The 23,829-nt window shown below is 42.5% G+C and overlaps 1 protein-coding gene across 1 annotated transcript in view; it reads left to right on the forward strand.

Annotated features, from left to right (window-relative positions):
• LOC311230491 (poly(rC)-binding protein 4-like) overlaps positions 1–22,560 on the forward strand; it is a 259,895-nt gene extending 237,335 nt beyond the window's left edge. Inside the window, exons 14-15 of the mRNA XM_084316780.1 lie at positions 7,154–7,323; positions 22,105–22,560. Of these exons, the coding sequence (XP_084172906.1) occupies positions 7,154–7,323; positions 22,105–22,519 (585 nt within the window). The 3' untranslated portion in view covers positions 22,520–22,560. The remainder of the gene's footprint in view (positions 1–7,153; positions 7,324–22,104) is intronic.
• Positions 22,561–23,829: the final 1,269 nt, after the last annotated feature.

A 23,829-nucleotide genomic window follows, 5' to 3' on the forward strand; every position in this document is an offset into this window, starting at 1 on the left:
AAATAGAAAATGGGAGAAAATGTGGATAAAAAAAAAGAAAATGTGTTTCATTATGTTGACACATAACACAGTGAACTTTGTCCAGAGGGGATTGTGGATATGTCTTTTTATCATCCCATAAATCAGGAAATGCTGTCTACCGTCGTAAAAGAAATCTATTTTCGTCAGGTTTTTTTAATCTAAATGTACTATAAATCAGGCTATGAATGATATATCAACAAACCCCTCTGAAAAAGGTGCAGGGTATATATAGGAAGAAATGTGGAAAGTATGGTGTGTGTAGGTGCTATGTAAATGGTACATTTATACCCAAGTGTGTAAGAAAAACGCATAAAAACTCATTTTTGGGAAAAAATATTTGAATAGATATGAAACTATGAAACTTTCCCAGTTTGTTATGTACATATAAACTAAGAAAAAATATATTACAAGTTTTCAGAATTTTATGTTTATATATGCAAATGAGGCACTTCCCCATTAAATATGTGCACATTATGGATGCAATCAAGCAAAATGAAGTAAAATAAACAATTAAATGTGTGTTATTGACGTTTTATTTTCACTAGTTTCATAGAAGACATGTTTAGGAAGCAAAATTTAACAAAATCTCAAAATCAACCAAAAACATTATATTTGCTTATTCACCTGGGTGAATGAATGAATGAATGAATGAAAACTTTATTTAACAGATTGCAGAATACAGTACGGCTCAATACACACAATTGTTAACACATTGGCGGGCCATTTGGATGCGTCTAAAATCACTGTAGACGGCCAGCATATGTAAACAGACTTGCACAGTCCGTGGGGATGTTTGTAGAGCTAAATCTATACTTTAGTATTGCTATCTGTCCATTCTCATTGTCAATTGAGATCATAAACCGTCCCTTCAAAATGGCTTAAAGAAAAAAAAATGCATCAATACGTTCTCATTTTATAGCGTCTTGAATATAAGCGTTATACGAGATTTGGTCTAGTATATTTCCTGGAAGGCTGGATAAAGGGCTAATAGCTACTAACGTTATATCCAATGGCATTTCGGTTATACAGAAGCTACAGTTAAAACTCAAACTGCATATGATCGGTACGATCCTCAAGCATGAATGCATGAAAGGGAGGGGGGGGGGCGGGGGACGTAGTTTTTGATGATTGATTACCAATAACCGTGTTCGTCTCAGTAGCCACATACGCTGATCGGCTGGTTGAGTATCATAACAAGCCCTGATCAGCATGTAATTTACGTGAAAAAGATCTTACCATGAGCCGGTTGGATCCCCCAGACCATTTCCCAGTTATCGATCGCCATCTGGTACATCGATATGTCCATTGGCTGATGATATATTCCCTTACTGCATAGTGAAATCCGCGATCCAAAACGTATTCCGTGCAACATTGGAAATCCAGAAAAAAAGACAACTTCTGCCACAGGGAACACTGCATTATCGATACAGTGCCCCCAAGAGGATCTGGTCGGTAATGCACTTTTTCGAATTCAAAGAGTAGGGTACATCTGCAGTGCAGCTCGGCGACCTTGAATAGGTTATTAAAATGGAATAAAAGCCAAAACAACCTTGCCACGGAGATATCCGTGGTTGGTCCTTTAAGCATGGATTCGAAACACGGATATATACGTTGTCGGGCGGGAATGTGTTAAGGGGATGCAGACCAGAGAAAGACATAGTGACATTTATGACATACACAACATACATGACATCATGACATTTATGGCATAGGGACATACATGACATACAGGTATATAGTACTGTTACATTTGTGACATATATGATATGCAAATATACAGTACTGTTACCCATAGATCCTAACAGAGAATATATACATATGATGGGGAGGAGACTGTACATTAGGAGGGGTTGGGTCAGTGGGAGAAAAAAGATACATACGGTGGGGAGGAGACTGTCTATTAGGAGAGGGGGGGGGGGGGGGGTTGGGGTGTCTCGCCTTAAAGGCACTGGATCCTATGTACACTCCTATACAATGTGCAGCTTTTCTTCTATGCCCATATGCTATACTTGCTGTTACTAACTATAGGCTACTATGCAACAATCACAACAAGTTATTTTCTTAAAGTGTCCCTTTTCCTTCCTTTAAAGTGTCATTTTCTTGTGTGTTTAAAGTGACCTATGGTGCGTCTGTGTGTGTGCGAGTGCAGTGTGTGGAGAGATCAGTGTTCGTTGTTCTGATAGCCTGAGGGAAGAAGCTGAGCCTTAGTAAGAGTAAGACTTAACTGTCCTGGGCGACAGGAAGAACATAATGTGAATCTTAAAAGGAGTGGCATTCATCTTTAAATCATTATGGGGTGTGTTTCCTTCCAGCAGACAACAGGCATATCACAGAGGCGGACCGCACAGCCGCTTCACTTTCTACACCTGACATGCGTGGAGGAGTACTGTAGGGATAAAAGGCTCTTTTCTCAGCATGCTGGACATGGAAATACATAGAAATATACTGTAGAATTTCTATAAAAAAACTCCATGCTTGGTGTGTTTGCTCTAGTGCCAACATATGCTAGTGCCCTTGTGTACAGCTGCCCACGCTTCTAGTCTGTTTCAGGGGTAAGTGTGGGTGTTTTTTCGTTGTTTGTTTTAGAGCAAGCAAGTTTCAAGTTTCAAGTTTCTTTAATAGTTGTCATACAGAAGTACAGAATACTTTTATACAAAATGCTTCTTACTGTTACGCTCCAGAGACTGTGCAAGACAAGATAAGTATGAAATAAAATAACATAGTATAGCATGTAAATTAGAAGTAAAAAAGAGGTCACAGTGTTCAGTATAGACATATGTACAATGTTCGATGCAGAATAGACGTAACTGAGTTACCATATACTATACAATATACTATGCAGTGTACTAATATACAATACTATATAGTGCAAGGCAGAAATGGGATGAGGTGCAATTTAGGTACAATTTACAGTAGGTGTACGAGTTGTAGTGCAAATCCTTTATCAATAAATATAAAGTGTGTTTGTGTGATCTAAAGTGTGGAGAGTGGGTGCTGCAGTGTGTTGTTTGTTTAAGTGAGTGTGTGGGTGTGTGCTGTGTGCATTTGATGGTTGTTGCATAGTGTTTATTGTTCGTTTAGCAGCCTGATGGCCTGGGGATAGAAGCTTCTTCTGAGTCTTTCTGTGCTCGCCTTAAGACTCCGGTATCGCTTGCCTGACCGCAGCAGTTCAAAGAGGCAGTTGTTCGAGTGGCTGGAGTCCTTGATGATTCTCTTAGCCTTCCCCCTGCACCGCTTGTTGTAAATGTTCTGGAGGGTGGGAAGCCCCCCTCCAATTGTGCGTTCGGCTGAACGTGTCACTCTTTGTAGTCTGCTTTGTAGTCTGCTACGGTCTTGTGCAGTGCTATTCCCAAACCAGGAGGTGATGTTGCCAGTCAGGATGCTCTCTATTGTACATGAGTAGAAGTTCCTAAGGATCTTCTGACTGACTTGGAACTTCCTTAGGCGCCTGAGGAAGTAGAGGCGTTGTCGTGCCTTCTTCACAACACTGTCAATGTGTGTGGTCCATGTCAAGTCCTCGGATATGTGGGCTCCGAGGTACTTGAAACTGTTCACTCTCTCAACCGGTGCCCCGTCGATGCTGAGGGGGCTGTAGTCCTTGACCCCCGACCTCCTGAAGTCCACAATCATCTCTTTTGTTTTGCTGACGTTCAGGGAGAGGCAGTTCTCCTGACACCACTGTGACAGATTCTCTACCTCTTCCAGGTAGGCCCTCTCGTCGTTGGCAGAGATCAGGCCCACCACTACTGTGTCATCAGCAAATTTGATGATTGTGTTGTTGTTCCGCTGTGCCACGCAGTCATGTGTGTACAGGGAGTAGAGGAGGGGGCTCAGAACACAGCCCTGGGGGGCCCCTATGTTGAGCGTGATGGATGAGGAGGTGCAGTTGCCTGCTCTTACCACCTGGGGTCTGCCCGTCAGGAAGTCCAAGACCCACTGGCAGAGGTCATAGTTCAAGCCCAGGTCCCTGAGCTTGGCTATGAGTTTGGAGGGGACTATGGTATTGAATGCTGAGCTGTAGTCGATGAACAGCATTCTCACATAGTTCCCCTGCCTCTTGTCCAGGTGTGATGCTGGGATATTTCTGTTTCAAACTGAACCTGATGATCTATTAGTCTATTGTTGAGATATGTACTCCATGATGACAGACCCTGAGCGGGTCCAGAATAATACATGCACACATACACAGTCACATACTGACACTTAACTTAACTTAAGGTTGTCCGTCGTGTACGACAATGACAATCCTGCCTCTGCTACTTACATTTACATTTTACATTTACATTTTGTCATTTAACTGACGCTGTTATCCAAAGCGACTTACACGTTTTGTACAACAAGTCAGCAGGAAGGGCACAACTCTATCAGCTGAGTAACAATGGTCATCAAAGTGTTGAGTGCTACAGTGTGCTACACTTGTGAGTCTTCTAATGGCTGTGAAGTCCAATCCACACTGTCTGACACCAACAGAACCGCTGTAGATGTGGTGCTGGCTTCATGTACCGGCTCTAGACGTGTGGTACTGGCTTCATGTACTGGCTTCATGTACCGGCTCTAGACGTGTGGTACTGGCTTCATGTACTGGCTCTAGACGTGTGGTACTGGCTTCATGTACTGGCTCTAGACGTGTGCTACTGGCTTCATGTACTGGCTCTAGACGTGTGGTACTGGCTTCATGTACCGGCTCTAGACATGTGGTACTGGCTTCATGTACTGGCTCTAGACGTGTGGTACTGGCTTCATGTACCGGCTCTAGACGTGTGGTACTGGCTTCATGTACCGGCTCTAGACGTGTGGTACTGGCTTCATGTACTGGCTCTAGACGTGTGGTACTGGCTTCATGTACTGGCTCTAGACGTGTGGTACTGGCTTCATGTACTGGCTCTAGACGTGTGGTACTGGCTTCATGTACCGGCTCTAGACGTGTGGTACTGGCTTCATGTACTGGCTCTAGACGTGTGGTACTGGCTTCATGTACTGGCTCTAGACGTGTGGTACTGGCTTCATGTACTGGCTCTAGACGTGTGGTACTGGCTTCATGTACTGGCTCTAGACGTGTGGTACTGGCTTTATGTACTGGCTCTAGACGTGTGGTACTGGCTTCATGTACTGGCTCTAGACGTGTGGTACTGGCTTCATGTACTGGCTCTAGACGTGTGCGGTACTGGCTTCATGTACTGGCTCTTGACGTGTGGTACTGGCTTTATCTACTGGCTCTAGACGTGTGGTACTGGCTTCATGTACTGGCTTTAGACGTGTGGTACTGGCTTCATGTACTGGCTCTAGACGTGTGCGGTACTGGCTTCATGTACTGGCTCTTGACGTGTGGTACTGGCTTCATGTACTGGCTCTAGACGTGCGGTACTGGCTTTATGTACTGGCTCTAGACGTGTGGTACTGGCTTCATGTACTGGCTTTAGACGTCTCCTGGTCCGTCGATCACCTCCATCCTCAAGTTCATGCAGTCCTTGTTGGCAGAGCTGCCGCCAGATGGAGCGTTGAGCGGCAACGGCCTCCGGCAGGTCGGGTTCAGGGGCAGCGGCCTCCGGCAGGTCGGGTTCAGGGGCAGCGGCCTCCGGCAGGTCGGGTTCAGGGGCAGCGGCCTCCGGCAGGTCGGGTTCAGGGGCAGCAGCCTCCAGCAAGTCGGGTTCAGGACGTGCTTTTTCATGAGTCTTCGGGTTGGTCTTTATAATATTATTATCGCTTTTCCGGGCAAAAATATCGATTTTTCGATACATATCGATTCTGAATATTTAAAACAGTTTCAATACTAATTTCCCGCAATATCGATACGTTCTGCACTATCGATTTTCAAAAACAAAAAAAAATCTTTTTTTTAATCTTTTTTCTTTTTTAAGAGTCACCTTTTATTTTTATGTTTGATGATCAAGAGGCACCTTTTATTTGTTTTAAGTGAAGTTTGGTGAAAAAGCAAGTTATTGCACTATTAATGCCAATAGGGACATTCATCTTTGTTTGATCAAGAGTAACCTTTTATATATATTATTATTATTATTATTATTATTATTATTTAAATTTTTTAAAAGAAGATTGGTGAAAGTTAGGTTTGCACTTCAATCCCAATAGGGAAATTCATCTTGGTTTGATATTTTTTTTGTCTAAAATAAAAACAAAGGTTATTTGAATGATTTCTAGTTTTCAAGAGAAACAAATCTGCATTCCTTTCTGTAGGACCCCTGTTGCCAAATTCTCATTTGTTTATCAAGGTGCAGTGATGTGGAATGATATACAAAATCTAATAGAAACACTTTAAATATATTTAAAAGTAAGCTTAAAAAAGAACTACAGTATCCATGTGTATTTGTGTAAAGTCTTTTTAATTTTTTGTCCCAACATTATAATAGTTGTATAATGCTGTATTGTATGTATCTGTGTGTATGAGAGAGGGATATGCGCATGTGTGTTTGTGCATAATGTGGGGGGGGGGGGGATTTTTTTTGTGTATCCTAGGTTTAAGAGGGGAGGTCGCTTATAAGCCCTTGGGTTATTTGACCTTTCCTGCACATTTTAACTGTTCTTCTTTTACTTATTTTATTACAGAATGTATGTTTGTAAGTGCAAATAACAATAAACAAATAAACAAAGAGAAAAAAATCGATTAAAATCGTAAATCGGATTTAAAAAATAATAATCTGAGATTTTATTTTTAGGCCATATCGCCCAGCCCTAAAACAAAGGGTTTTAAAAGTGTTATATTTCTCTTCTCTTATAATACCAGAGAGAAGGTGAGGAGAATCGACCAGCAACAAAAGCTAAATAAAATAAAATAAATGAATAAAGACATTTACATTTTAAGATTAAAATCTTTTCCCCGTAGTATCGAAAATGGTATCAAATATCGATACTTTTCAAGGTATCGTATCGAAGTTAGAAATTCCAGTATCGTGACAACACTAACACACACACACATCTTCTTCCCCCTTTACTCCCATCTAGAGAACCCCACCTGTGAGAGCCTTCTAACCTATCCAACTACTTTGTAACTCAACAGTGGCAGTACTTGATTGCTTTGTTATTCTTATTATAAGTATCTTCATTCACCCCTCTCATCTCCCTCTCTCTCTCTGTCCCCCACCCTCTCTCACCCCCTCCTCTCCTTCTCTCCTCACAGCTGATTGGTTCAATCATTGGTCGTCAGGGAACCAAGATAAATGAGATCCGCCAGGTGTCGGGTGCCCAGATCAAGATTGGCAGTCAGCTGGACAGCACCAGTGATCGCCACGTAACCATCACTGGCACACCCATCGCTATAAACCTGGCACAGTACCTCATCACTTCATGGTAAGCTTTAATGCTAACAACAACTAAAGTTAGATATTTAAAGGTGCTACTTGTAAGATTTTCAATGGTTTGGAATGAGGACCATGTACAGTCAACCAGAAACAAATAATGTGGAAACAAGAGAAGAAGAAAAAAAGAGAACCATTTAGACTCGCCCACTAAATGACTTAGATGAAGTGATGTAGAGAGGCTAGCATGAAATGGCTGCTACTTATGAATTCCTCTCGTTTCCAATGGTTCCTCTATCTTCGTTCTAGCTTTAAGATTGATGATTGCATCTCTGGTCACCAAATTACCAAAAATAAGTTGGATACACCCATGTGCGCCAGCACCCTGAGCTTATACACCTGCACTTGCGAATGCCTCAAAAAAGATGGAAATAGGGCCTTTGACTCTAACAGCCCAGACACACCAGCCGTGCACGAAGGCGGTTGGGCGACCAGCGCATCACTTTCGCTCCCATGTTAACAGACGTAGCTGTGCCCACCGGCCGCGCACAGGCGCGTGACTCGGACTCGTGGGCTGGAAGCGATCGGTTTCGCTTTGGTTGAATTTAGAGGCGTGCGCCACACATATTTTCACAGAAATGCACTCAATATCTGCATTATTACCACACATATAGATGTTGTTCAACCCCCAATACAAATAAACTATATTACTATACTTTTTCAGGAGTACAGTCACACTGATCATCATTCTAAAATGAATTCTAACATTCTAATTAATTATATAATAAGCAAAATGGACAATAGAACACTGGAACTGGAAATCTTTAAAAAATCTTCAAACAGGGACTGACTTCGCAATAGATTAGGCATTTACAGCTGTTCCAATGTAAATGTGCCTTCCTCCGCGCACTTTTGCCCGCTCTGAAGTCGGACTTGTGTGCCCAGCCACGCGTGCATTCTCGCGCGGAACCCGCGAGTGCATGCGTGCGTGGCTGGTGTGCCTGGGCCGTAAGAGTCTTGATAATAGGTCTGCCTTCAACCTTGCTCAGTGCCTCATTGCTGCATGGTAAATTGTAATACTAAGGATAATGGATGCTAGTGCACCTAATAAGCCATTGAGGTTGCCAGTCTAAATTAAGTGTGCCTTTTTTGTTGAAGATATTGTTAGATATGAGAGATATTTTCAAACCATAGCCACAGTGGTAGCCATGATAGAAGCTCCGTTTCATGTATCGTTCCTGCTTCTGCCCTAGTGGTATGGCTGCTGCTGTAGCCCGTTCTTCCTCAAAGGTTAAAGGAGAAATTACTGTATATACAAAACATGTGTGACTCAATCTGTTGACAGATCGCTTCTTGTCCCCCCGGGCGGCTGAAAAGGAGAACAAAATTTGAATCTTTCAAACAATTAATCTTGTGTGCAGAGGAATAGTGGAAAATGAATTTGCTGTTGCATGCTGCATATGCAATAGAATTAGGAACTTCTACTGTAAGCACTTCTGTAGAATCCATTATGTGAGGATTATGAAATTATAAATGATTAGGCGTTCAAACTCAGCCTATAATACTCAAGGTACAGAGTACACGTTTGTTTCATCTTTATCCATCCATTTAATCATGCTCTCAACGTGAGAGAGATGGGATTCATAGAACCCTGTAAGGCTGTTTTAATACAAAATGCCATGTCCATGAATATGCAAATTCATGATTGGAGCCAGGATGAAATTGATATTTCACTCCCTACTCGTCCCGTCACTGACAGGGTGAGAATAGGTTGGACAAATCTCACACACACACACACACACACACACACACACACACACACACACACACACACACACACACACACACACACACACACACACACACCACACACACACACACAACACACACACACACACACACACACACACACACACTTGTACATAGTACACACATACAAGCAGATTTGCACCCAAGCACTCATATATACAACACAGGCAAGCTCACACATACAGGCGTACATGCACGCACCCACACACTGACACATGGATGCATGCTCTCACACACACGCGCACACACACACACACACACACACACACACACACACACACACACACACACACACACACACACACACATACATACATACATACATACATACATACATACATACATACATACATACATACATACATACATACATACATACATACATATACATACATACATACATACATACAAACACAGACACACACACACACTGCATGCACACACACACACACACACCATGCACGCAGACACACATATACACACGCAAGCGCCAGCACGTCGGTGGCAGATGTGCTGGTAGGTCAGCCATATTCAATCTGAAATGTCAGGGCAGGGAAGGTGAGAGACTCTAGAGTATCCATGACAAATATGCTCTTTCCCATTACTTTTTTCACCTTCTTTTTAATCAGTAGACGGGCAGACGGCAGTAAAATCCCTCCCCTGTCTGTCGCCTGCTTCAGTGTCATTCAGGATGACCAGCAGGCAGAGACTAAATCACTCTCTGAACATGTTTCAATCAGGACTAAAGAATAGGGTATTTTGAAGAATAAGGTATTTGACTTGACTTCCAAGCAGTGTCTCTCCGCTTTTCAAGCTGTAAATCACAAGCATTAACATTATTTTAGGCATATACTGTATATATATATATTTTTTTTTTAGATATGTCCTTTAGTTTCCCACAAATGGCATGTTAGCATTCATCTTTAAAGCTGCACTAAGATTGGCACCCTGTGGCCATGAGATGGAACTCGGTTTTAAAAACTTAAGGATAATGTGGCCTTTGGGCACTGCTGCCTCACAGCAAGAAGGTCCTGGGTTTGAACCCCAGCAGGGGGCCTTTCTGTGTGGAGTTTGCATGTTCTCCCTGTGTTCTCGTGGGTTTCCTCTGGGTAGTCCGGTTTCCCCCCACACCATAAAGACATGCATGGTAGGCAGGGACTACAGATGGAAACTAGCTAATTAGCTCAAATCTGGCACATTTACATTGATGTAGAAACTGAAGATGTTCATTAATGTGCACTGTCCCTGGGTAAAAAAATTATAATAAACAAACTTAAACTTAAACTTTACAGATTTTGCAGCACTGGTCATACCTGACCAAAATAGCTTGTTTCATTGTGTTTGATGCATCACTTTTAGGAGAGTTACATTTCGTTCTTGTATCTCGTTCTGCTCTGTGGGATGACCTCATCGTTACCTATTGTAACCTTGAAAGCTTCTGCTACATGCACCTTCACTTGTCCGGCCACGCCCATTTCTGCTTATGCATATAAGCGACGGGCGTGACCGCGCTTCTTCCTTCCCTCATATTTTCATTCGGAAGTGTTTGGCTACAAGCGCACTTTAGACAGTGGAAATTTAGCTTATAGTTTTTCTTGTTGCTGTTTCTTCGAGATGGCATCACCACCAAGACTCGAGAAGCCCTTCTTGGGGCTCCACCAGCGTTCCCTCCTCCCAACCTCCGCCATTCGCCCCGGTGGCATGTGGCGTTGAGTGTAGTGCCGCCCGAAGGCCGTTAGCTCCGGCGTCTCCATCAAACGGACCCTCGACACGGGTGCTGTCTCTCTGATGGCAGACGATTGCGGCACAAGCTCTCCGCCTGCTTGCTCCCGCCGTTAAGAGCGGTGGTGAGCAGGCAGGGCGGGTGGTTGGTAGAAGGAGGAAGAGTATGCGGGCCGTGGGGGGGGATATAAACCCCTTCGGTTCTGCGGAAGAGCTGGTGCCAGAGAGGGCCTTGCGCTCTCCTACCATTACATCCCAGAGTGTTACATGGAGGGGGCGGGGTTTCATCTTTGATGCCTCGCTGGCAAAAGTCGGGTTCAATTCCCCAACGCCAAATGGCGAGAGGCCTGAGACGCGAGACGTAAACATGGAGAGAGAGGCGGCAGATGGAACGCACCTCGAGGAGAATGCGCTGCACCCGGCAGCAGGTAAGGGGAGCGGCACTAGGCCTAGGAGGCTGTATCCCCCCCCCTTTCCTTCACCTCTCTCTTCCTCTGTTTTTCGCCTTTACAACCTAAACCCCCACCCCCCCCCCCCCCATCAATAAAGAGAGGAGGGGCGGGTTTTTATTGAAGCAGCGTGTAAACATTTAACTGAAAGTGTTTGTGTATGCCTCGAACTGAGAGTATGAGTGTAATGGGGCAATTCTTGCTTGTGAATGGAGCTGCAGGTGCTCATGTGGCCAAGTTTTAGACAAACATGGACCCAGGGCTCGCGGTTGGTAGCTAGCTTCATGTTGTGGTTTTTCTAAGCGATGACACGTGCATATGGCCATATGCTCGCATATGTGTTCACTTGGAAAAACAACACATGGCTGGAGACACTCTCCTTTTCACCTCGTATGTCTCTTCATTTTACGTGAGGTTGGTTGGGGGGGGATTCCCTTACGCACTAGCGTCAGCGTCGAGCAGGCATTAGAGGTGACGAGCGAGGGACTAGACCTTGGCTGTGTTCCCCCTCCCTCTACCCCTCTTCCCCGTTCTCCTGGTTTTCACCTAGCCCCCTATCCCCCCCCCCCCCCCCCCCCCCCTCAAAATACTATGTTTTCAAATAAAAAGTCCCTCTATGAGTGGCAAGTTTTGTTGGAACAAACGTGTGATCTTTTCACTATGTATTTTGTGTATGCCTCGTACGAAATAACAATGGGGGCCCACTACCCACTACCTTTTTCTGGTGCAGTTCAAATGTGGCGGGCGGCATTTCTTGTTTGTGAAGAGAGTCACAGGGATTCATGTGGATGCGTTTTTTTTAACAAACGTAGACCCTGAATTCACGATTGGTGGCTTGCTATTGTGTGTTTGGCTTTTCAAAGCAATGTACATCAGCACATGGCTAAGGGCACTGCTCCTCTTTCGCCTCGTATATGTTTTTACTTTACGTGGTAAGGTAAAATATGGCGGGCGGCAAGTTTTTGCTTATGAAACGGAGCCGTAGGGACTCAGGTGGACGTGTCTTTTAAACAAACGTAGTCCCAGATCCCACGGTTTGGTGGTTAGCTGTTGTTATTGGCTTTTTCGAAGCAATGAAGCGAGCATGTGCTTGCATATGTCTTTCGTTTGACAAAAGTCTTTCTCTGGTCTGCATCCCCTTAACAATTGTGTGTATTGAGCCGTACTGTATTGTACGATAGAGCGGCTGGTCGCAGAGACGCGAGTTGAACAAACACATCGGGAGGAGAATGAATGAATGAATGAACCTGATGTAAACAAGACAAAAGTCTTTCTCTGGTCTGCATCCCCTTAACAATTGTGTGTATTGAGCCGTACTGTATTGTACCCATTCTGCAATCTGTTAAATAAAGTTTTCATTCATTCATTCATTCTCCTCCCGATGTGTTCGTTCAACTAGCGTCTCTGCGACTAGCCGCTCTATCGTACAATACAGTACGGCTCAATACACACAATTGTTAAGGGGATGCAGACCAGAGAAAGACTTTTGTCTTGTTTACATCAGGTTCATTCATTCATGCATTCTCCTCCCGATGTGTTCGTTCAACTCGCGTCTCTGCGACCAGCCGCTCTATCGGAGATAGGATCACATTGTTTCATGTTTTGCTAGAGGGTGTATATGTTTATTATTCCGAATAGATCTACACAGGCTTATAGCCTATAATACGTGACATTTGAAGCAGGCACCACTGCTGTTGTAATTGTCTGGTAATAGCTGTTTCGAGTGTTTATTATTACTGCCTTCCTATACCCAGTTAAATCTGTCTTCATATCTCACGCCCCAAAGGCGATAGCGAGGGGGGGCGTACGCGTGTAGGTCAGTGGCCAATCAGAGCGCAAAACGCGGAAACACAACTGCGTTGGTAAAAGCATACACGCGGCCCGGACCCTCCCCAGTGTTCTGATGGTTGTAAGGGGACCTCAGCGGGTACATTTGTCGGGCTCTCCACGTCCTGCTCCGTTCCTGTGTCCCACAGAGCAGAACGAGATACAAGAACGAAATGTAACGAAGGTTATCCTATAACCCTAGTTACATGAGTTATTGTGAGCGTTCTGCTCTCACTCACTGAAGACTCCTGGTTGTCTTCTGAATGAAGGTCAAGACTCGGGAAGGAAGAAGCGCGGTCATGCCCCTCGCTTATATGCATAGGTGGAAATGGGTGTGGCCGGACAAGTGAAGGTGCATGTAGCGGAAGCTTTCAAGGTTACAATAGGTAACGATGAGGTCATCCCACAGAGCAGAACGCTCACAAGAACTCATGTAACTAGGGTTATAGGATAACCTTTGTTTTCTCTTGCCCGGCCCAACTTTGTTATATAGACTGCTAAACAAGCTGCATTTCATTAAAAGGTTACATAGTGCAGGTTTAATTAAAACCAAAGGACATTGGCTGCAGTCCTACAGTAGCTCTCATTGGAATTTGCATGTTCTCCCCGTGCATGCGTGGGTTTCCTCCAGGTGGTTTCTCCCCACACCAGAAAGACATGCATGCTACGTACATACACTGTGGCTGGAGTTGGACCCCAAGCACCGGACTATGGTTTCCCATCACTCCTAACTAGTCCTAACCGCTTGGTATGGGTTAAATGCAGAGGATACATTTCAGGTATATGTAAAATGTGCTTGATAGATAAAAGATATTCTATTCTATCTATTATGATTGATAATAAAGCCACTGGAAGCCTCCACCTTTTACATGCTTGTTGTACGTTGTCTGCACTGGTGTTGAGTTGTTTGAACATTCCACTGTACTAATGCAGGATAGATCCATGGCTTCTTCGATGGCTACCACTGAGTTATAGCCTTTCAATTAATAGGTGAAACGACATCAAATTGTATCTCCTAGATGAAATAAAAGGTAGGACATATTAGAACACTTGACATGTGGATCTGGCTTGGAGTAATCCATGTTCAAGACCCGATGATGAACATTGGTGAATATGTTTGGACTACAATTTCTATTTCAATTGTAGTTCTAACAGCTAAACAAGAAAATATCCCTGAGTCTGTATTCTCTTTCAGTGGAGAAGCTTGAAGATGTGTCTCCATGATAACAAACGCATGTGCATAGGAATAACAAATTCTTCTTCTTTATTAATCTATCGAATTATGGTGGGCAAAACCTCAACCTAAGCAGCATAACCTTTCAACAGCATTGCATTGTGTCAACTGCAACCTTCGTTTGCTGGTAGGACAGCATTGCACTAGAAACATAATAGGAAATACAAACAACAGCACATTTGCACTGTGTCGACTGTAATTCTTTCCAGTTTTACAGGACATATACAATTATGATACGAAATTTCTCCAAAATCATATCACTGTGACTTTGCATTGGTGGCACATTTGCATGGCACAGGCTCTGTGGCACGACAGTGATGAATAGAGGAGAATACCAATACCAATCTGCTTCCCTTTTATCTACTGTTGATTATTCTTGCCTTGGAACTGCTCTGTCTGGACCTTACCATCCAATCAAGGAAGCTGTCTAGGGTTGCCACCCGTCCCGTAAAAAACGGAATCGTCCTGTAATTGGAAACTAAAAAACGCGTTCCGTATTGAACTGATACGGGACGCACTTTGTCCCGTATTTTAAGGTTGCCAGTATTGTGAGAGAAATGAGCCAGCCGACCTACAAAAACAAGCAAAATTGTGTCCAAAAGTTGTGGAAAATAAACAGACTTGGCAACTCTGGTATGATGGGCGTGCGCTCAGCAGCTCACGACCAATGAGAATTCGCGCTTTCACGTTGCTAAAACGTTCTGTGCGGTTGTGCCAATCCTCAAGTTACTTCTGCTCAGCTCAGTCACTGCATCACCGGGCTGTTTGAAAATGTCTACAGCAGACACTACTCCACCGGCGCATCCTAAAAAGACAAAACGCCTACAGAAGTACAGACGTGAGTGGGAACTGGCAAACGCCTGGCTTGATAGCGTCAGTGGAGATGTTTATAAAGCAAACTGCAAAGTATGTAGGTGTGTTTTTCTGTGGCGCATGGTGGACTGACTGACGTCAAACAGAATGCCTCAGGAGAACAAAAATATTCCCGAAATATAAGAACTCAAAGGACCCAAGCACAGGTTTCACAGTTCTTCATGACTGAAACATTTCCTGAGATTGATTCGGTATGGGATATTACATCTTATTTATCTGGTTGTGTTTTTAACTAGATGTCAGTATTTCTATTTACCTGCCCTGGCAGCCAGGAGCCTACATATTGGCTGCTGATGTGGGCATAGTCTAGGCCAGTGGTTCTCAAACTTTTTACACCAAGTACCACCTGAGAACGTAGCTGGCTCTCCAAGTACCACCATATGACCGGCGTTAAAATACAGTCTATTCAGCTATGCACAGTTCACGCAGGAGGCAAATGTATTCCTAATACCATTATTTATTGTTAACTTTTGTCAGACACAGCCACAATTTACAAAGGGATAGCACTAGAACTAGCAAACACTTCCACACAACTCATACAATGCAAGGGGCATTGAGAACATAATAACTAACATTCTCACATAGCAAGTGAGAAAATTAAGAACAACTGTATTTCAGCAAATGTACTTAATTCTCTCTCTATCTCTATCTCTCTCTCTCTCTTTCTCTCACACAGCAAGCAATTGTCCGTCATTCTCTCTCACACACACACACACACACACACACACACACACACACACACACACACACACACACACACACACACACACACACACACACAACAATTATTTTGTTACAAAAACTTAATTTCCTGCATTCTGGTGCAGGCATTTTTGAAATTTTACCCTGTAAATGACAGTGTTTATGATGGGCATCACAAATTATTGTAAAAAAGAAAAGAAAACACATATTCAATAAATTTTTGAATGTTTACCCTTTAAATGCCAGTTTGTGTGATGGCATCACAAATTATTGTTAAAAAAACACAAAAAAAGTAAAATATTTTCAATATATCAAATGCAAAGTACATTTTTCTGGGGGGGATTATTACAGGCTAGGCATGTGTCAATGATTAGCAGCAACACAGATTTTGATGGATTTTTTGTAATGTCAGATTTAACACCAACTCTTGTGGGAGTACTTCATTTTTTATCTGACATTACAAAAAATCTAAAAATAAATGGTTATGATCAAGGCTGAAGTTGAATTAAAGATGTATGACTGTTTAGACTGCATTACTCTCTGTCACAGTGATCTCCTGGTTGTTCCTCACTTAGGTTATCTAACTATTGCACCGCCGCAACCAGAAACACTGGCCTGGCCTGCTTCTAAGTTCAGTGGCCTGACAAAAAAAAATTGCTTTTTTGTAAATGTTTTCAAGTACCACCAGCAGTACCACCAAGTACCACTAGTGGTACACGTACCACAGTTTGAGAACCACTGGTCTAGGCTATTTCAGTTGACTAATATTGTTGAGTTTTTAAAGTCTAATAAATAAACGTGTATTTATATTAATCAATATAATTAAATAGTGTGCCCATTTAAACTCTTATGGTGTTATGCTCATCTGGAAAACGGAATTATTCATAATGGATTAACGGTTAATAAATACATAAATACATTTATGCAAAAATACTTAAACATAAATAAATAAATAAATAGTGTTCAGACAACAATATAAAAGTCATACTGTTCAATTTCATTTCATTAAAATGTTATCATCCCACTCCTCCCCTCTAGGTTACTGCAGCTGAGGTGACACAGGTATACCACACGGTTAAACAGAACCTCAGCTACAACAGTGCTGACTGTTTGTTTTCTATGCATTTCAGGAGTTTGGGGGGCTGGCTCCCCTAAATAATTAAATAACATAACCCTAACCCTAACCCTAAAACCGAAATAAAGTAAAACAAATATATAATAATAAATAGTTACAAAATCCGCAGATTTTCGCTTTCAGCTTCGCTAAAATAATAAGGTGTCCCTTATTTCTATTAGTGAAAGGTGGCAACCCTAAAGCTGTCAGAAGCTAACTGTTCCCCCAGAACCCGGTGGCTGGGCTGCTCCTACTGCAGGAGAAACACACAGGAACTGTCACCAGGGGCGGATTTAGGATTGTAGGAGATCCGGGGTTTAGCCCAGATAGGAATAGGATTTTTTTTACTTCGACACCACAACCTTTAACTTATACCACCACCTTAAAGCGGACAAAAGGCACTAGATAACACTTAAATTCACACCCTTTAATTAATGAAGCAAACAATAATAATAATTAATAATAATAATAATAATAATAATAATAATAATAATAATAATAATAATAATAATAATAATAATAATAATAATAATAATAATAATAATAATAATAATAATAATAATAATAATAATAATAATAATAATAATAATAATAATAATAATAATAATAATAATAATAATAATAATAATAATAATAATAATAATAATAATAATAATAATTTGTATAGCACATTTCATGCAAGAATTGCAGCTCAAAGTGCTTCACAGCAGTAAAAAAAGACAGGCATAAAATGAGCACAACATTGGCAGATCAAGAGCAATGCATAAAGTGCAGACATAAAGCATAAAATAGATAGCAGCAAAATAGACAAAGTCAAGGTAAGACATAGAACATTAAATCCAGGGCTCTACGCTAACCTTTTTCACTAGGGGCACAGGTGCTCCTAAATGAAAAAATTTAGGAGCACACAAAGAAATTTAGGAGCACCCAAAAATATTTAGGAGCACAGTGAAAATATGTCAAGTAACAGAGTTTTTTTTTTTTTTTTAATAAATGTATATTTGTACTGTGCGTGCATGTGCAAACGGGAACGGGACACACATCTGTGCAATAGCACATACCACCAAAGTCACTGGCCCACTGTGTGCGTGTGTGTGTATCATCTGCGTGTGCAAACGGGAATGGGACACAGACATTTGAACTATTAATTAAGTGATTAATGCCTACTGTGGCAAAGTTGTAGCCAACAACTAGGCCTAATAAGAAAGGCAGTGACATTGAACAAAAAGGAGACACTGGCATTACCACCAGGGCCATCAGTAGAGGGGGGAGCTAGTGTTGCTCTTCTAGAAAAATAATCCTTTCAGGGTTGCCTATTGAAATACTGTACACCTCCAGTACAGAAACATTGTTTATGAGTTTGTGTGTCAGGTAGACCATTGATTGACAGTCGATTCGGCCAATTACGACGTCACACCGCTTGCACTCTGGCCGCCCGGCGCTGCAGCTGGACCCTATTGCCCACCTCTGTGGTTGATAACGCTAGCCAAGTTAGCTGTACACACATACACAGTGGGCCAGTTACTTTGGTGTAGGGGTGTAACAATGCATCGCAATGCATCGATCCTACTTTGCAATATTTACAAAACATGACATTGTTTTCGAACTCTAGCCATGGGGAAATGTTTAGCCAATTCACGTTAAATTTGTATGTCTTCCCTCCGGCTCCAGTGGGTGTAGCTTCGCTAGCTACAGTGGGTACATTGGGTGCTACAGTGGGGGTAGTAGTGGGTGTAGCCTCGCTAGCTTGGCCAACTTCGCTAGCATGCTGGCTAGCTTCAGTATCTTGGTTAACGTTAACGTTAACTATCACCTCTGTAACATGAGCTGCCTCGCCTGACTTCTCATTCTCTGGTATGTTTCGCGCAAAATAAAAATGAATGGGCTTCGACATGGCTGTATTGTCTGACTCAGACAGACGCTGATCATTACTTTCAGTTTCCAGTCGCGTGACCACAGGAAACTCTACTGTGATTGGAACGATTATGCGGCTGTGAACTGTGGGACTTGTAGTTTTTTAACGATTCTCGCAGCGGAGAAAAAAAAGAACGAATGAGGCTGTAATCTGCACTCGCACACCGTGCGAGTAATTGATTTTTCAGGTTCGCACACACATATTTTTAGGGGCATATGCGAGCAATAATGGTCGCACTGTAGAGCCCTGAAATCACATTGTTTTTCATATTAGGATCTAAGATCTAGGGTTAACTCGCCAAACGTTGAGCGCCAGGACCAAAAGTGACCAAAATTGTAATTTTTGTTTTAGTCATGCTCCACATGCCTTGTTCTATAAGGTTTTCGTGTTTTGATAAATAAATCTCAACATTTGAAAGAAATAGAATAAAATAATGCAATAGTGCATTGCAATAAAATAGTTATCATCGTATTCTTTCGGGAGGCCGGTAAGGAGTGCATTACAGTAGTCGAGTCGGCTTGAGATAAAGGCATGGATCTGGTTTTCAGCGTCCTTTTGATTTATAAATGGCTTTAGCTATGTTTCTAAGGTGGAAGAATTATGTTTTTGTCAACTTGTTGATTGTGATTTAAAGCTTAGGTCTGACTCTACCATAACTAGCGATCGCCTTTTTTTGCTCCCGATCCGATCCCGATCATGTGATTTTAAATATCTACCGATCCCGATCGTTCCCGATCCGATCTTTCACATTAGTAATACATTTTGACGCATTTTTGTCAGAAACTGGCGGAGCAAGACAAGCCCCTCTGTTGCCTAATACTAGATAGTCCCTCGAGGGGCGCAAGCGCGGAGGCTCTTGTTATTACATTCACCCTGAGAAATGTGCTTCATATGAGAAATATTAAAAGTTTCAATATATGTTTGCACATTAGTATACATTCAGTGTTCGACTTACGTAATGATTTGCTCCATTCTGGTCTGAAACGCCGACGATAATCCTCAGTCACAGCAAATAATTGATGTTATCCTCCAGGTGAAAAGTTAGTCTGAAAACTTCGCCTCCAGCCTGCTGCTTCATGAGTTTTTCCTCCACGCGGAATGTCCTCCTTGCAAACATTGCGCTGTTGGACTGGCTTGACTTTCTATTTTAAAATGCTTAGTTCCAAACCTCTGACATTTGTCTAGCTGCTCAAGTCAGTGGATAACCGTGTTTCGGGAGCGACGTGTTGTTGTGATGTGAGCGTGTATAGGTCTAAATTAAAGGGAATGTGTTTGTTGCAACGGTGTAAATTAAAGGGAATGTGTTTGTTGTGGACAATTATTCTGCTCTGTGTGACAATAAATACATTAATGATGATATATTATATGTAATTTAAAACCAAAACTAAGGCCTCCGTATGAGTTTAAGACGTGGACATGGTCATGTTTGTTGAATAAAATTTTTTGACTGCCGTTTTTTATTAAAAAAAATATCCCGATCCCGATCCTCTGAAAAGCATGTGATCGGCGCCGATCACGTGATCGGATCGGGACATCCCTAACCATAACACCAATACTTAACTCACTCAAATACAGTTAGCAGCTGCATAGACTACAGATGGAAATTAGCTTCTGCTAAATCTGGTGCAAACATATTTTCATGTAACAATGATTAATTGTCACACATTTTTTTTTTTTATTTAAAGTAGATTCGGGGCTTTTCAGAAAACATTCAGGGCTTGAGCCCAAGTAGCCACCCCCTAGCTCCGCAAAGTACATGTGTTATACAGCCGGTTCCGTTTCCTGGTATTTTAGTTGTATTGAATACCAATGTATGAACAGAGATGCCTCCTGACTGAAGGCTCGTTTAGTTTAGTATTCAGGAGAAGATTTAGAAATGTTACACCAACTAAAAGTACCAGTCGCTCAACATACCATACGTGACAGCGGATGTTGATATTATTGCATTATGTCTAACCGTGTGTTAGGATTATGTATGTTTTTCTCTGCCTTCTGTTTTGCTTAGAAAAGGAAACGCATACATTTTAAATAGGCATAACAGCGGCCCAGCTTGCTAGCACATGGCTGAACAGCAGATGATTGATATTAAAACCTCCCGGAACATTTTTATATATTTATGTATAATGTTATATATATATATGAATTACCAATGCTAATAAATGGGAGAACTCAACCTAATGTTATAGCTCCAAGAAGTCAGAACCAGGGGCACAATAAGAAGAACATGTGTGAATGTGAACTAAAATGGGTGGCATTCTCCCTCTAAGGAGTAAAGAGAAAACAAGGTTCAAGGTGACCTGTGATGTGGATGCACTCTGCAGTGCTCTCTCCTATCGTTTCACTTTTACTTAACCCAACTCTCCCACATTTACACCTTCTATCAGTGACCATTTTGTAGCTGTTTTACATCCCTCCTATAGAATGCATATGGTTTAATCCAATTGCCATATCTCAAACTCTGCCCTCTTTTCTTGATCCTCCGATCACAACTGTTGCTTTCCTCAAACACGTTTGAGATGGGTCAATAGGGGATGCAAAACAGCATAAGCAACCCAAATTTGATTCTGCATTTTGGGCAGGAATCCAGGGGGGGGGGGGGGGGGGGGGGTTACGAAAATGCGTTACCACGTTTTGAATATTTTTACTTTCTTTGAGGATCTTTAGTGAGAACTCTCATGAGCCTCAGTCCTGCTGTGTTTGATGTGAAACAGGGACCCTGTCTAAGAGAGGACTGATCCTAATGTGTCTATAATGGTTGTGTTTTCCTCCTCCCCAAGCCCCCTCCCAAGCCATCACCCTGACTTATACAGCACACCCCCCATCCGTGCCGAGACCCCCCCTACAATAATCTGTTGCAACCTCCAGCAAAACACACCTCTCTTTTTATGATTTTCAGTTTTTTTTGTTTTTTTGTTTTATTATTTTCACTCTCCAAATGTCCTCTTTATTTCTCGGTTTACTTTTTTTGTACTCTCGATTTCTTTCTTTAACATGTCTTTAATTTAACCTTCTAACCCTTTCCATTCAAACCTCCCTGTCCCTTATCCCTACCCTCTCCTTCCCTCCACCCTCCTCCCTCCACCTCCCTCCCTCCCTCCCTCCCTCCCTCCCTCCCTCCCTCCCTCCCTCCCTCCCTCCCTCCCCCCTCCCTCCTCCCTCCTCCTACCTCCTTCCCCCCCAACCTCCAGTTTAGAGACCGCCAAATCCACCGCCCAGTCCTCCTCCATGCCGCCTGAGCTGACCATGAGCTTCACCCAGCCTGCTCCCCCCACCTCGTGCTCCTCCTCCTCCTCCCCCCTGGCAGCGATGGGTGCCGCCATGTCCCACGCTCCCATCCTGGGCAACCCCTACGCCCTCCCCCTCTCCAGTCTCCTGGGAATGAAATCCATCCCTTACCTGGCACTCTCCACCCCCCCTGCCTCAGCAGCAGCAGCTATGGGTGCCCCCATGATGCACGGGTCGGTCCCGACGGTTTCCGGCCAGGTGCCGGCTCACGCAGCGGCGGCGGCGGCGGCAGCAGCCCTGGCATCCTACACCGCCAAGATCTCCTCGTCGGCCAACGGGATGAAGAAACCAGAGAGACAGAAGTTTGCGCCATACTGAGGAAGATAGGTTTGGGTTTGTGTCACTGAGGTTTAGCCAGTGGTGGGATGAATGAGGTTTTCGCTGATGCGAGGGCAGTTTTTTTCCTTCTGATTTATGTTCTCCTTCCTTCCTTTCTTCCTTCCTTCCTTCCTTCCTTCCTTCCTTCCTTCCTTCCTTCCTTCCTTCCTTCCTTTCTTCCTTCCTTCCTTCCTTCCTTCCTTCCTTCCTTCCTTCCTTCCTTCCTTCCTTCCTTCCTTCCTTCCTTCCTTCCTTCCTTCCTTCCTTCCTTCCTTCCTTCCTTCCTTTCTCTCTTGTCCTTTTCTTCCTATCTGTTGTCAACGTGGGCTATTTGTGAGGCAGATAGTGTTGAATGGGGCTTGATGTGGAGAGAGATTTTAGAGTATCTTTAGCATCTGTTTCTGTAGTATAGATCAGTTAAATAGATCATTTAACTTGTTTTTGTAGCACTGCCCTGAAGTACCAAGAATGACCACTAGGAGAAGGGTCGGTTGGTAGCTATGATGATATTGTTGTTTAATCTTATTGGGCCAGAAAAGCCTCTCAAAGCCATAGAGACGATTTAGCTATTTCTCTCCTCGCGTCTTTCGGCTGTATTTTTTCCCTCCAATCCCTTAATTCCCAATTCTATTGTATACTCTCATATTTATTGACTAATATGAAATATTCCCTCAGAGAGTTTATATGACTGGTCACTAACACTGAGCTGAATGACTCAGCTTTTATATATAATGATGTCTACTTCCTGTATACAACCACTTCCTGTATACAATCTTGTATACAGCTTTCCTTCTTTTTTTTTTCTTTTTTGTTTTGTTTGTTTAAGTATTTGTTGTTGTTGTATAGTATAGTTATTCTTTAGCATTTTCTACATGCTTTTTGTTCACAGTTCATTTGAAAATGTGTTGTTTAATTTATTTGTAAGTTATTATGATGAGTATTACTTACACAATTAAAAAAAAAATTGTTTCTCTGACATGGCTGCAGGTAAATACTGTAAACAACTACTAGATTTTTTTTCTCTGTTGTGTACTGAAGTCCGAATTAACTCGGTGGCAAAAATGTATTTTCCTTCTGACTACATGAGTAGGTATTTATTTCCTAAAAAAAATATTAATGTAACAATAATTATAGTAATCTGATGTTTTGTTAGTTAGAAGAATAGTGTTTTTTCACACTTGTCAGTTCAACCAAACATTATTACCACACACTATCTAACCAGGAACACGTGTTTGAACAAATGTCAGAATCCATCTTTATATATAAGAAAGTAGCGAGGGAAGCTTTTTTTCACCTAATGATGGCTTTCC

This window comes from Notolepis coatsorum (genome assembly GCF_963971535.1).
Source record: "Notolepis coatsorum genome assembly, chromosome: 6".
Taxonomy (NCBI): Eukaryota; Metazoa; Chordata; class Actinopteri; order Aulopiformes; family Paralepididae; genus Notolepis; species Notolepis coatsorum.